Raw genomic sequence first — 13,762 nt, 5'->3', positions numbered from 1 at the left:
AGGGGATCAGCAGGAACCCCAGTGCTCCAATGGCCCCTATGAAGAAAGGAAGGAAGAAGCCCCTCCCTCCCCTCCTCCTCCTTTCTTGCTTGTCTTGTCCCCCACTTAGAAATGGAATGAAAGCTCACGTTACTTCTTTTCCATTGTCACCCAGCCCGGGGAAATCTAGCTGCTTGGTTCCAAGCTGGACCTCACCTGTCACCATCCATGGAAGCAGCCCTCCCAGGCGCCCTGTGTACACTCCTGGACCTTTGAGGCCATTTGGCCATTACCACCTCTGTTCTCCACGAAGCTGGCATCCTCTGATCTCCTGCCACGCTTCCACATCCACAGAAGACTTTGGCACCTGACTCAGTTCTCTCCACCCCACTCCTGCCACCACCCTAGGTGATGTCAACAAACACGTGGATGGTCCACCCACACGCCTCATGCCCCTGACCTTCTCAGCTCTATGGGTTCTCACCTCTCACCCCCAAGGCTTCGCCATTACCCTCCAATTCTCGATGCTACAAACACATCACCCTCGCAGTGGCCACCTCCCATTCTTCCAGGGCGCTCAGGCCCTCCCTTTCCCTAACAGCTCTCCAGCTTTAGAGAGGCCTCCATGGCCTTGATCCTTCCACTTCCTCCCAATACCTCCTCCTGGGTTGACTTAACTTGCTTCTCTATCAGCTGGACCATGTGGCCCATCACCCCAACTGCTCATCAAGGGCCGTGCTTGAGCGGCACCATCTTGGAAAACCCCATTCGTGGTCTCCAAGCGTGGCTGGGCCCCCACCCCTTGATATTCTCTGGATTCGTCCTTCACCAGCTCCATGTCTCACCTCCTCAGCTACGGCTCCGAACCTTCGGCCCTCTCCTCAACTCCCAGCCCCGCTCCCGGCAGGCCACCTCACCTCCTGCCTCCCGGAGAAAAGCAGAGCCCTCAGATACGAAGAACTTCAGCTTCCCAACCCCTACCTGCAAACTCACCTTCCCCGCTCACCTTCCCTCCTGCCTTGTCTTAGAGAAGGTGCCACTCCTCCTGGGCAGGAACGGATTTTCCTTCCTTGAGCTGGAGCTCATTGCTGCCCACCATCTGGGGACCCTCCTGTCACACATTACCCGCGCTCACTCCCTCTGCCAGCTCGGCCAGGCCACGAACCTTCCTGCGCTTTGCCCATCCTGAAACAACGCTTTCCTCCTGCTACCACCCATCCTGCCTCCTTGTCTTCAAGAAAACTTGCTACACCACGTTCTCACTACTCATGGCTCCTTGATCCACTGCAGTCTGCCTTCTGCCTCGGAACAGCATGGCCTCACAAACTCCAAGGCTGAGGCTCCTTATGCGTTATCATCCAACCTGACAGGTCCCTCTGAGGAAAAGCCAGTGCACTGCTGGACTGGGGAGGAGAAAGGGGTGGGTGGGGTGCAGGCCGAACAGCTGTGCCTATAGTCAGAGGCTCACAGGATGAATACACAGCCGCCAGGGTCCAGAGGGGCAGTGCCCTCGCAGGCCGCCCAGCGGCCCGGGTGGAGGCAGGTGGAGCCCCTGGCCTCCACGTTTGAGCTATGAGCTGCTTCCATTACCCATCTTCAGCTTCCCATGTCCACACTCACTGCCCCCCACCCCATTTTTACACCAGTTTTCCCCACCCTCTGATTTCTCCTTCCATGCCCACTTCTCTCCCCAGCTACACTGCAGTCTCCTCGGGAGCAGAGGGATCCCCTCTTGAACCCCCTACAGAACTTTGCACAGAGCTACACCCTCCGCAGGGGGTCAGGAAATACTGATTTGTTACTAGCCTAACACTTGAGTAAGGAACGATGAGTTCTTCTAAAGTGAATCGGAGCTACACACAGGGCATCTCCCCAGGAAGTTTACACCTGCTCCTGCTATCCCGTTGATGTCAACGCTGAGGGTTCTTTAGCAAAACCCTGTTTTTCATAGAGAGTACGGAGATGGCATGCAGTTTAGACACCACCAGAAGAATGTCTCCCCTAGCTAAAAGATATGGGGGCTCCGTGAGTCAGGTACTCTATATTTGGAGAGCCTGAAGCGATGGGGATGGAAGCCCTGGGATGTCTGTTGGGTGCTTCACCTCTGTTGATCCTAGTCGGCAGTTTATTTGCGGGTACTTTGGTTGTCCGCCTAGTAACGGTGAGAAGAGGCATTTGCCAGGCACTGTGCTAAGTGCTCAAAGCAAGGGCTCTAAAGCTTAGGACCATCTCACAGGTGAGGCAAGTGAAGCTCAGAGGGCCGAAATGACTCACCCAACGGCACACAGACTCTCAGTGTCAGAGGCGAGCCTACATTGTGCTGCTGGGATGGTACATCCCCAGCAGGCACGGGCCACAGTGGAATCAGCAACTGGGAGCAGGCCAGGCTTGTATTGCATCCAGAGGCATCACGTGATATGGGCAATGACCTGAGAGCTGTTTCCAAGGATCTGCGGGGTTTCGATGTCAGGGAGGCAGCAGCCCTGTTCCAGGTGTCCCCAGGGGTCAGAGATGTGACCGATAACAGTGACATACGTGACTGCTTGCTATGAGCCAGGCACTGCTCGGAGCACATCACAGCGCCCCGCCCCTAGGAGGAGGGTGCTGGTGCCATCCAGGAGTCACTCGTGAGCAAACCCGGGTGCGGAGAAAGGAAGTCAGCTGCCCAAGGGCACGTGGCTGGCTAAGTGGCAGGGCTGTGCCAGGCAGCCTGGCACCAGAGTCTGTGCTCTTCACGACTGTCCCAGCTTGCGTCCCTGACAGCAGGAGGTCGGACAAAGAGAAAGACTTGGACATGGATTTTAAGGAGCACTCATTACCAGAACAGCCTAACAATGGGGCCTGGGGGCAGCCCCACCTCTCCAGAAGTGTGTGTGGCTTGGATATTGCTGGGGGTGAGGAGGGATGGGGCGGGGGGGGGGTCCGTGTACTAGGCGGGGGGCAAAACAAGGGGACCTCAGAGGTCACTCAGCTTCTTGAGTCCACAGAGAGGCCGAAGGAGATGGCACCTCTGAGCCCGCTCCCCGGGGGGGGGGGGGGGTCCGTGTACTAGGCGGGAGGCAAAACAAGGTGACCTCAGAGGTCACTCAGCTTCTTGAGTCCACAGAGAGGCCGAAGGAGATGGCACCTCTGAGCCCGCTCCCCAGCCTCGGTCCTTCAGGCCCCAGGCCGTGGGCAGGGGAGGGTGCCCGGGGGCTCCGGCAGCGCTTACCTTCCTTGCAGTCGTGCTTGTTGTCGTGGAGGACGAAGCCGCTGCGACACTGACACTCGTAGCTGCCGAAGGTGTTGGCGCAGTCTTGCTGGCAGCCGCCGTTATCCTTGGAGCACTCGTCCTTGTCTGCAGGGGGAACAAGCAAGGGCAGACTGGTCTGTGCAGGGCTGAGGGCTGTGTCACCCCAGGGGAAGTGGGAGGACTGGCTGGGCATCCACCTCGCCCTCCCCCCGCCCCCCCACAGGCGGGGTGGGGAGCGGAGGTCAAGGCGATGGTGGGGGTCCAGGGCACTGCATCAAGCGGAGGCGGCTGAGGGGGGCCCAGCTGTGCGGAGAGAAAGGAGAAGTGGACGGAGGGAGGCTGGGGTCTGGAGCTGACCAGCATGGGAACCCTCTACCATTACCTGCTTACTGGACAGACGGACAAGTGGAAAAATAGACACACGGACAAGCAGACTGCAAGAGAAAGGAGCAGGACGCAGGGGTCCCTCTTTTACTTCACAACAGGAAATGTCACAGACACCATCAAAATGGGAGGGGCGGGAGGCAGGGAGGGTCCCCTGTCCACGTGAGCGGGGGCGGGGGCCAGGAGAGCACCAGTTCTGTCCGGCCGGAGGGAGCCGGGCCGGCATGGCAGAGCGGAGGTCGGGGTGGGCGGCAGCAGAGCCCCCAGCCCATTCCGTCCAAGGTGAGGTTCCTGAGTAACAAAGGGTCCGGGAGGCCAGGCGGGCCTCACTGGGGGGTCCGGTTTCTTTTCTGCACTCGGAATTTGAGCTGGTGGGGCCGTCCCCGGGGGGGCTGCAGAGCTGGCCTCTTTTCTGAAACGAGAGAGAGAAGGAGAAAAGGGACCAAGGGGTGCGGGTGGAGGGCGGGGGCCAGGGAGGGAGAGCAGTGAAAACCAGGCCCGGCTCCGAGAGGGGTCCACGGGCAGCGCGGGGTCGGGGGGCAGGCGGACACACATGCAGGACGGCCATGTCCGGAGCAGCCAGGCCACGGAGGGGCAGCGGGTAGGAGGAGGCACAGCGACAGGGGACAGACGGGAGGAAGCCTGCGGCAGGGAGAAGGCCTTGGGGGTGGGAATGAGGCCCGCACGCTGGGGAAGGAGACGCAGAGTCTCTAGCAGAGGGGAGCAGTCCATGGGAAGGGGGCCTCATCCAGAGCTCGGCTCTCTCCTTCTGGTGCTGCAACTACAGAGTGTGTTACAGACACAGACACACACTCACGCCAACACACCAACAGACATATTATCCCTCACCCTGTACCGTCGTCCTGACACGGCAGCACAGACACTGACCCGCAGGTTGACACACACACACATGCACAGGATACACGTCAGCCCCTCACACACAGACACCACACTCACACACGTCAGCCATCGGCCACCTGTGTACACGTGCACACAGGGATAGACGCCGCTGGCTCACTCCCTGTGCGTGAGGAAGTGTGCATAGGCACACACAAGCACAGGTACAAATAGAGACACACGTGGATGCAGAGACCACGGGCTCATCAGCAGGCCACTGCGGACTCAGGAGGGCTCACAGGCGCAGCTGCTCCCATTCGGGTGGATCTGCACATGCACTCTCCCATGAACACAGAAACTGACACAGAGGGACACGTGGTCACAGGCACGGGTACATCACACACACATATTCTCCAGTCTCTCCACGGTCATTTTGGGTACTGTGTGCCTGGAACGGAGGCAGGCATTCAGGTAAGGGGAGTGGACACACAGAATTCCAGAGATGAGCCCCGAGGTAGAAAGATGCCTGCTGACATTCACACGGCCAGGCGGAGTCTGTGACAACAGCGGCCCTGTTCCGGGTCTCCCCTGGGAGAGGGGCCCGAGGGCTGGAGCACTGGCTCCCAGATGGCCCTGCTTCTCCAATTCACTCTCACATGAGCCAGACCCCGTGGGACCCAAACAACCCAAGGTCAAGAGGTGGAGTCCCCAAGTCCTTCCCCAGGTCTCCTCAGTTAGAGCATCGTGAGGGACCCTGACAGAGGGCCCTGTGGAAGCTGCCTTTGCACAAGCCCTGTGAGAATGTGGGGTGATGGGCACCCTACAACCCATCCTGGGGTTTCACCGAGTAACTCACTGATGACTATGCTGGGAGTTTCAGGAGTCCCAGCTCACGGAATGAGCAAAGATTGTCCTGAAATGGACCCCCATGCCTTCCTCATATTTGCACCCCAAAAACCGAGTACAGTGCCTGGCACATTGTAGGGGTAAAAGAAATACTTGCCCAATGAACGAGTGAGTGGGTGGGTGAGTGAGTGCTGAGTGCAGTATTGAGAGCTGTGAGCCCTGAGAAAGGGCTGCTTTAGTGCCCGGAGAGGGGCTCTGCCATGGTTGGGGGCAGCCTCTCCTGGGAGCTAGGGATGCAGGTTGCAGAAAGGGCAGGAGCAGGGAGTGGACACGGGCTGGGACAAGGAGATGGCACTCACCCTCCAGTGCCAAATGCCCCGGAAGGTGGCTGGGGTCACACTGAAGGTCTTCAGGCTCTCTCTTCTTCTTGCCTTATGGTCTCCTCGCTGGGTGTCCCAAAAGTCCAAATAGCCCCCCTCCTGGGGGGTCAGAGTCAGATGCCCTGGACCCTGAGGGCTGAACCTTGATGCCCAGCGGTGAGGGTCCTCTGCAGGTTTCTTGTGAAGAAGGGGCAGTGCAAGTGTGCATGTGCAGGTGTGTGTGTGCGTGTGTGTGTGCGCCCATCTGTGCAGAGCTGAGGGTGGGCTGAGGGTAGCACTGTTGGGCCAGGGCAGGGCAGTAACCGTGGGTGGAGAGCCCTGGGCTCTAGGTCTGACAGATGTGGTGCTGGTCCCCCTCCCCGCCCCCCCCACCACCACCAAGACTGGAGCAACAGAAGGGCAGAAAGAGACAAGAGTAAGCAGGTAATGGTTTCCCTGGGGCTGAGCCCATCCCTGAGTAGATGTTACGTCCCCTCAGCCCTCTGGTGAGCACCTCACACGGGTTCCAGGTGGGCCCAGGGAAGAGAGGGAGTCGCATTGCAAGGGTCTCAGCCAGCAGTGGGGCAGGGGCTGTGAGGCACTGTAAGCAGAGCGGGGTGGCTGGCAGTACCAAGCAGGGAACCAGTGCACAGGGGCAGTGCATGGCATCCAGTGGGGCAGGCGAGGGTGCAGGGCGGCCACATAGGGGGCTTGAGGATGCAGGACCCTGGGCAAAGGAGGGGAGAAGGAAGGCAGCGTGGACCCGGCCGGAGGCTTCTGGGCTTCCTGCCGCCCATGCCTGGCCCACCAGGTGTGCTGGGGATGAGGATCCCTGGGTTGCTCCCCGACAAACTGCTCCAGCCAGCCCATGGCCACCTGTGTGCCCGGAGATGGGGCCCTCAAAGGGACTTGACCCCTAGCCATACATGGGGCAGCTGTCAACAGACATGTGCTGGTTGGATCTGAGTCCCCCACCGTGGGCCTCGGGGGAGTGGGAAGGCTTTGAGGTTGAGGGAAGGGAGGCTCCTTATCGCTTCTGAAGGCCCCGGCATGACCCCATTTGGTGTGTACAGGTTCTGATTAAAGATCCAGCCGCTGCCAGATAAGCTGCCCCACAGTCCAATGCAAACACCCTCCTCTTCTGCATGCGGCAGTGTCCGGCCTCACTGAGCTCCCTGTTCCCAGGGCCTGACCTCTCTCAGGTCTTGGCTTGCGGCCCCTGAGGCCTGGACCTGAGGCCTGGAGCACCCTCTCCCTTCCTTTCTGCAGGCCTATGTCCTGCCCAGCCTCAGGTCGGCTTCCATACAGCCTTGAGGGCTCAGGAATAGCGGGGTTCATGCAGGGAGGGCTGTCCTGGTGGTGGAGGGCCAGTGGGGGGAGCAGGGGACAGACCCTGCTGCCCGGCACCAGAGGGGCTGCAGAGTACAGGGGTGCAGCGGCAGGAAGAAAGGGATGCGGGGCTCGGAGCTGGGGAGTCCGGGGTTACCTGAGAAGAAGTGGGCCTTGAAGCCCTTTTTGGAGACTGTGTTGTCGGACTTGAACTCCACACGCATGTTGTTGTATTGGGAGGTGATGACCTCGGGCTTCTCGGAGCCACAGAACTTGCCGTGCAGCTTGGAGTCAGCCGTGAGTCCGCTGCGCACCTCCACGAAGTCGTACTTGCACACCTGTGGGGCAGCGCAGCTCCAGGCCCACCTCCTCCAGGAAGCCTTTCCTGACCACCCTCGCCTGAGGAGGTTCCCTGTTCTGTGGGTCCTTTCGCCTTTAGTTACCTGCTTTGCCACATCTAACAATTCAAAAAGTGCCACCCCGCCCCATCAGTTCCTCTTGTGCTCCCCACATAAGCCCCCAGCCCTGCCTCTCCCCACAGGCTTCTGGACTCCACGTCCTTCATTCCCACGTGCCACGTGCTCCCTGGCCTTCAAGGCCCTCCTCCCTGAGCCTCCCCTGCTTCCTCTGAACCCCCACCACACACACCGCCTCTACATTCCTGGAGTATTTCTTTCGGAGGGTAGGAAGCAGGCACCAGGCTGAGCTCGCACGCCTCAGACCTCCCTGTGTCTCCTCAGCCCCAGGCGGGCACTTACATCATTGCCCTCGGTCTCGAAGAAGTCAAACTGCAGGGAGATGCGGTATTGGGTGGGCGCCACCAGCTGCCAGATGCAGTTTTTGTTAGGGGGGTACTCCTTGGGCCAGCCCGGGCTGGTGATGGAGCCATTGAGCTTGGTGAGGAATCCACCACAGGCAGCTGGGGGAACAAGGGAGGTGGCGTCACCCACCGGGAGTCCCAGCTCTAGAGAAGGGCATGGACACAGGCTGGGGTGCATGAAGGAGGAGGAGTGGGTTTGTGGGTTCCCCCAGGCTGGGGGGCTTGTGTGTGGTCTCTATGGGGAAGGAGGCAGGGGAGGGGGGTGTCTTCCGAGTAGGAGGAGTTGTGTGGTCACTTCAATTTTCTCTGCGAGAGAACAGGCCAGGCGTCTGCTTAGAGGTGGGGGGTGGGGTGAGGGGCTCCAGAAAGGCAGTACCAGTGGGCAGGGGGTGCTGGGAGGGAGGCAGGGAGGACCAGGGGGCAGGGACTGGGAGGCACGGAGGGAGAGGGAGCTGCTCAGAGGTGAGTGGAGAGAAGCCCGGCCGCAAGATCAGGCTGAGCTGGAGTCAGTTAGCCAGAGAGCGTTTCACTACCTCCTGGGAACATTTATAATGAGGGGCTGGAACTCAGTGCCTGTCTAAGAACAGTGGTTTCCAAACTGTGGATCGTGACCTTCTGCTGGGTGATGAAATCAATCATGATCAGCATTTAAAAAGAAGAACAAGAAACGAAAACGAAACCAGAGTACATCACACCTGGCGTGTTCCGGGGGATTGAAATAGACAATGTATTCCTTATCCATGAGTAGTGACCAAAGTGCCAGGGAATCCTAGTTTTCCTGGAAAGGGGTCTGTCCAAGGGCAGAAGAGATCCGGGCTGGAGGGTTTGGGGTGGGAGAGGGAACAGGGTCCTGGGCAGCCTTGGGGCACTTACCCTCGCAGCGGCGCTTGTCAGGGGCCAGCTCATACCCAGGGTCGCAGCTGCACTTGTAACTGCCCAGGGTGTTGAGACACCGCTGCTCACAGCCCCCGCGGTTGGGCCGAGAGCACTCGTCCACCTCTGCGGTCGTAAGGAAAGGGTGTCAGTGACTCCCAGTCCGGGGCCTGGGTCCCTCCTCCTGCCCTCTGCTTGGGAGTCAAGTCCAGGGTCCCTCAGGCTGCTAGGACCACCGCCAGTCCCATTCCAGGGGGAGGAAGTCAGCTGTGACCTGCTCAGAACCCCACCCGGTCCCCAGGGGATCCTGTCTGTGACAACCCCAAAGGGACAGGCATTGCCCTGAAGGAGGGGACAGGTGGACCCATGGAGCCTTCCTTCTGACCACACTGGCTGGGCTGGTGGCCACTACCATTCACTGGGGCCTCTCATGTGCCACCCCCGGCTGAGTACTACTCTTTCACCTCTGCTTCAATCCCTACGTGAAGCCTGTGATGGAGGGGCTGTAACTGTGCCCAGATTACAGACGAGGAAATGAGGTTTGGGCAGAACACCCTCAATGCCCAGGGTCACGCCGATAAAAAGTCCACGCTGCCTTGTCTCCTCCCTGAGCTCCTACGGTACTCCCTGCCTGCACATCTCACCAACATTCCGTCAGTACAAACTTCTGGACTTTAAGGCAACTCCTGAATTGTTATGTCAATTCTCTGTCGAGCACCTACCGTGTGTCAGCTACTTTTACCTACGTTTGTCATTTACTCAGTGAGGTACGCAGTTTTTCAGTGGGACCTTTTCTGCCCAGTTAGGCCATAAATTCAAGGGCAGGGCGCCAGGGTCTACGAATCCCTCACAGTGTGTTGAGTGAGTGAATTGAGGAACGAATGAAGCCATGGCAGCACCATTCACAATAGCCAAGGTGTCCACCCACGGATGAGACTAAAGGAAATGTGGTTCAGACACACAGTGGAATACTACTCAGCCCTAAAAAAGAAGGAAACTCTGCCATATGCGATAACACAGATGAACCTTCAGGACATTATTTTAAGTAAAATAAGCCAGTCCCCAAAAGTCAAATTCTGCATGATTCCACTTACATGAGGGTATCTAAAATATAGCCCAATTCATAAAATTGAAGAGTGGAATGATGGGTGCCCAGGGCTGGGGGAGGGGGAGGGGGGAGTTATAAATCAGCGGGCATAAAGTTTCCGTCAAGCAAGGAGATCTGCACAGCACTGTGCCTTGGTCGGCAATACTGGTGTGTACACTTAGATGTGCTCCAAGTGTAGATCTCACGCTAAGTGTTCTTACCACAATCAAATAAAATTAAAAAAAATAAAAAGAAGGAACAAAGGAGGTGGGTTGGCCACAGGAGTGGGCCGGGGTAGGGGAGCGGGGAAGGAGGCACCTTTGAAAAAGTTGACGGCGAAGCCAGCTTTGTTAATGGACCCATCAGAGACGAACTTGAGCCAGAGGCGGCTGGATGTGCTCTTGATGTCGTCTGGCTTCTCATAGCCGCAGTAGCGCCCGATGAGGGTGCTGCTCTCGCTGTGCCCGTCGCGCACTTCCAGATAGTCATAGGCGCAGCTGTCATGGCGCTCAATCTGGGGGTCGGGGGCTCCGTCAGCAGGAGGAGCCCTGGCGGCCCAGACCCAAGCCCCGGAAGCCCGCAGGAGGTGGGCCGTCCTGGGGGTCTCTGACCCACCTCAAAGGACTGGAAGGTGAGGCCCACATGGAAGCCCTCGGACACCTGGATCCGCCAGATGCAGACTTTGCTGGGCCGGTAGTCGTCTGGGTAATTGGGCGACTGGATGTGGCCGTTGTCCTTTTTCACATCTCCCCCACAGATGGCTTTGGGGACAGGGGACGAGGTGGGAAAAAGAGGATGTCGGTCAGAATGCTCTGCAATGTTCGAGAGCCCCTCTACCCCCTCTTCTAGCCCTGCCCACCCACACCCCCAGCTTCCCAGTGCCCCTGGCCCTGGCCAGTCCCAGTGGGATCTCCGCTTCCTCCTTCACGGGCCCTTGGCCTTGCCTCTGGGGTGCCAGGAGGGAGTGGTTCTAGGGTGCCCAGGGACCCCACCTCTGACTCCCCCGTCCCCTTGCCTCGGTACCTTCATAGACCGCAAAGAAGCCTTTCCCGACCCAGTTGCTGCTGCTGCGGAATTCAACCCAGAGGCGGCTGTCGGTGGAGACAATGGGCTCCGGGAGTTTGCCCCCGCAGAAGCGGCCTGCACAGACGGCGCGGACAGTGGGCAGTGAGGCCCAAAGCAAGGCCCTCTCCCTTCCCGCACCAGGGCTGCACCTCCAGGAAGCCCTCCCCACCTCTCTGAGGGGCTCAGGGGCTCTGGCCCTGGTCTGCACTTGACACACATTCAAGTTGGCCTGCATCTGGTCCAAGGTCCAGTTTGGCCTTGAAGAGCCAGAGTCCACTCTAGAAGATTTCATGCCCTTGAGGGAAAGGATAGGAGTCTGTTTCTGGGAGGAAAGGTGACTCCTCACCTTAGCCAACGGTACCTGTGTTTTATTTACTTTTTAAAAAGAGCATTACCATCACTACTTATCCTTTCTTATTTGTTCTCCATGCAAACAAGTAATAACCCAAAACAAACAGTTTTCTTTTGCTCAAATGCAGGGGATGCCATGGGACCCCAAATAAATCCCAGAATCTGGAGACTGGGTGAGAAAATGTCATCTTTGAAATAAAACCTGACAAGAATCCACATAAGCAGATGAGGCTGGCCATCTGTGGAATTCTTTGTAGTCAAGAATTGACTAGGGATGATTTGTGTGTTCGTAATAATATGGGTGTTTCCCAACTTGCATCAATGGACAAAGGGTGCTGGCCTAGGAATGTAAGTTATTAAAAAGAAACTGCAAAAAAAAAAAAAAAAAAATGCAAAGGAATGAAATCCTTGCAGTTGAATAGTTTTGAATGACAGTTTTTATGTGTGTAAGAAATTGAGGACTTGATCCTAGTTAAAAGCAAAGGAAGTTAGTTTTGAGTTGTAGCAAGATATGTGGGTAAGAAGCAAGAAATAACTTCCGTGACTTCCCTGGTGATGCAGTGGTTAAGAATCCGCCTGCCAATGCAGGGGACATGGGTTTGAGCCCTGGTCCTGGAAGATCACACATGCCGCGGAGCAACTAACCCCATGCGCCACAGCTACTGAACCTGCGCTCTAGGGCCCGCGAACCACAAATACTGAGCCACACCTACTGAGGCCGTGTGCTGCAACTACTGAAGCCCGCGCGCCTAGGGCCTGTGCTCCTCAACAAGAGAGGCCACTGCAATGAGAAGCCCGTGCACCGCAGTAAAGAGTAACCCCTGCTCGCCGCAACTAGAGAAAGCCCGGGCACAGCAATGAAGACCCAATGCAGCCAAACATATGTAAAAAAAAATAATAAAAAAAAAAAGAAAAAAAAAAAAAAAAAAAAAAAAGAAACAGCAATCTTGGAAATGCCAACGCTTCTGTAGCAAGAAGTGTCGTAATGACAGCTGCTTTGGGTGACTAATAAGAAATATTCGAACATCAGAAACTGGGGGAAAAAAAGAGATGGTTAGCGAGGATTTGTCAGCCTGCTTCAGGCAGAGGCTGTGAGACAAAGTTCTAACGCTAATGAGCGGTCCTGAGCTACTCAGGCTCACATCCAGATCGAAGGAGAATTCATGTAGCGCCTCAGTCTCTAACTCTGTGTCCATTACAGCATCTTCTGTCCTGTGGTTCTGACCCATCCATCCCCCACTTACCCACTCCCCTACCCCCTGAGACAAAGCACCCTGTGCAAGCAAGTTTGGGCGACCGTGCCAGGAATGTAGGCCTCTGTGGTGCACCAGGCTGCATTGTGGGCACCCTCAGGCCACATCTCGCAGACAGAAAACAGAGCCTCTGAAATTGCCCAGATGAGGAAGAGAGCCTGGAGCTGAGAGGACGGGCCTGTCCATCTCCCTCTGTCACCTTGTGTGATTGCCCACACCTATAAACTGACAGCCACCCTCTGAGGGAGGCCTGGAAGCCCATACTGAGGACCTTGAGGTCCAGACTGGGGAAGAGACTTGCCCAAAGTCACACATTTAATGATGGAGCTGGCAGCACTGACTATACCAGGACTCCTGGTTCCCATGCTAGGGCGCTGCCCATAGCCAAGTGCTAGTGCTGGGGGGAGGATACACAGCGTGTCACGTGGGTAGTTCTAAGAAGGACGTAGCTGTGGAGGAGGTAAGGCGGGTACCTCGGAGGGGCGCCTTCCTCCAGAAGCCGTCTCGGACCTCCACGTAGTCGTACCAGCACAGGCGGCTGCGGTACAGGTCCATGGACGTGAAGTTCAGGATGATCTGGGGAAATGGGCGAGGAGGAAGTTGACACCGCTGCCCACACATCGCCCGCCGGCCTCGCCCACCAGCCCCATGACCGCTGCCTGCCTCGTGAGGCTGTTTGCCATGGGTTATAAATAGTTAAGTGTTCCAGAAAGGAGCTCCTGGCACAGAAGTGTCCCTCGTCCCCAGCCATCTGCCAGTTCTAGTCAGCATTCTTCCCAGATACCCCAAGCCAGGCCTCACTTAAAATGCACAGCCTCGTTGAAAGTATGTTTGAGACCTGGGGTCTCATTTTACTGATCTCCTTAGTAAGGAGCCGTTGCTTAGGGTTAAACAAACCCAGCTCTCTTCATGGTCAACTTAAATAATATAAATCACAGCATCTTTAGAGGGAAGAGGTCTCCATGGTGAGAGGAAGGGCCCAGGGAGGCATGTGGGACTGGGGGCAGGGGGCGGTCTGAACGGGAATGAAGGGTCCAGAGAGGACGAGCAGAGGGAAGAAAGGCCTGAGTTACCCATCATCGCGTATTTACTGAAGGCTGGTTCTAGGCGGGGCTCGTGCTAACCACTGAAGAGAATATCAGGTCTGCATGCCTCCCAAGAATGGGTTTAAGACACTCAACTATATTTCAATTAAAAAAAAAAAAGGGCTTCCCTGGTGGTGCAGTGGTTAAGAATCTGCCTGCCAATGCAGGGAACACGGGTTCGAGCCCTCATCCGGGAAGATCCCACATGCCGCAGAGCAACTAAGCCCGTGCGCCACAACTACTCAGCCTGAGCTCTACAGCC

General features: G+C 57.2%; 1 protein-coding gene across 4 annotated transcripts in view; it reads right to left on the bottom strand.

The window, feature by feature from the left end:
- Nucleotides 1–13,762, bottom strand: part of BMP1 (bone morphogenetic protein 1) — a 42,277-nt gene that overhangs the window by 5,908 nt on the left and 22,607 nt on the right. For 3 of the 4 annotated variants that reach the window (XM_007450567.1, XM_007450569.1, XM_007450568.1), the window contains 8 exons: nucleotides 12,889–12,991; nucleotides 10,770–10,886; nucleotides 10,362–10,507; nucleotides 10,065–10,260; nucleotides 8,660–8,785; nucleotides 7,725–7,885; nucleotides 7,124–7,304; nucleotides 3,191–3,316 (listed from right to left, as the gene is read on the bottom strand). In XM_007450567.1, the coding sequence (XP_007450629.1) occupies nucleotides 3,191–3,316; nucleotides 7,124–7,304; nucleotides 7,725–7,885; nucleotides 8,660–8,785; nucleotides 10,065–10,260; nucleotides 10,362–10,507; nucleotides 10,770–10,886; nucleotides 12,889–12,991 (1,156 nt within the window). Of the gene's footprint in view, nucleotides 1–3,190; nucleotides 3,317–3,921; nucleotides 4,008–7,123; nucleotides 7,305–7,724; nucleotides 7,886–8,659; nucleotides 8,786–10,064; nucleotides 10,261–10,361; nucleotides 10,508–10,769; nucleotides 10,887–12,888; nucleotides 12,992–13,762 lie in introns of those variants that run through there. The other variant, XM_007450570.1, reaches the window with a different exon arrangement.

The sequence above is a fragment of the Lipotes vexillifer genome, unplaced genomic scaffold (assembly GCF_000442215.2).
Source record: "Lipotes vexillifer unplaced genomic scaffold, Lipotes_vexillifer_v1.1 scaffold567, whole genome shotgun sequence".
Classification (NCBI taxonomy): Eukaryota; Metazoa; Chordata; class Mammalia; order Artiodactyla; family Lipotidae; genus Lipotes; species Lipotes vexillifer.
The sequence above is the reverse complement of the archived record's forward strand: the minus strand, read 5'-3'. Positions and strand labels throughout refer to the sequence as shown.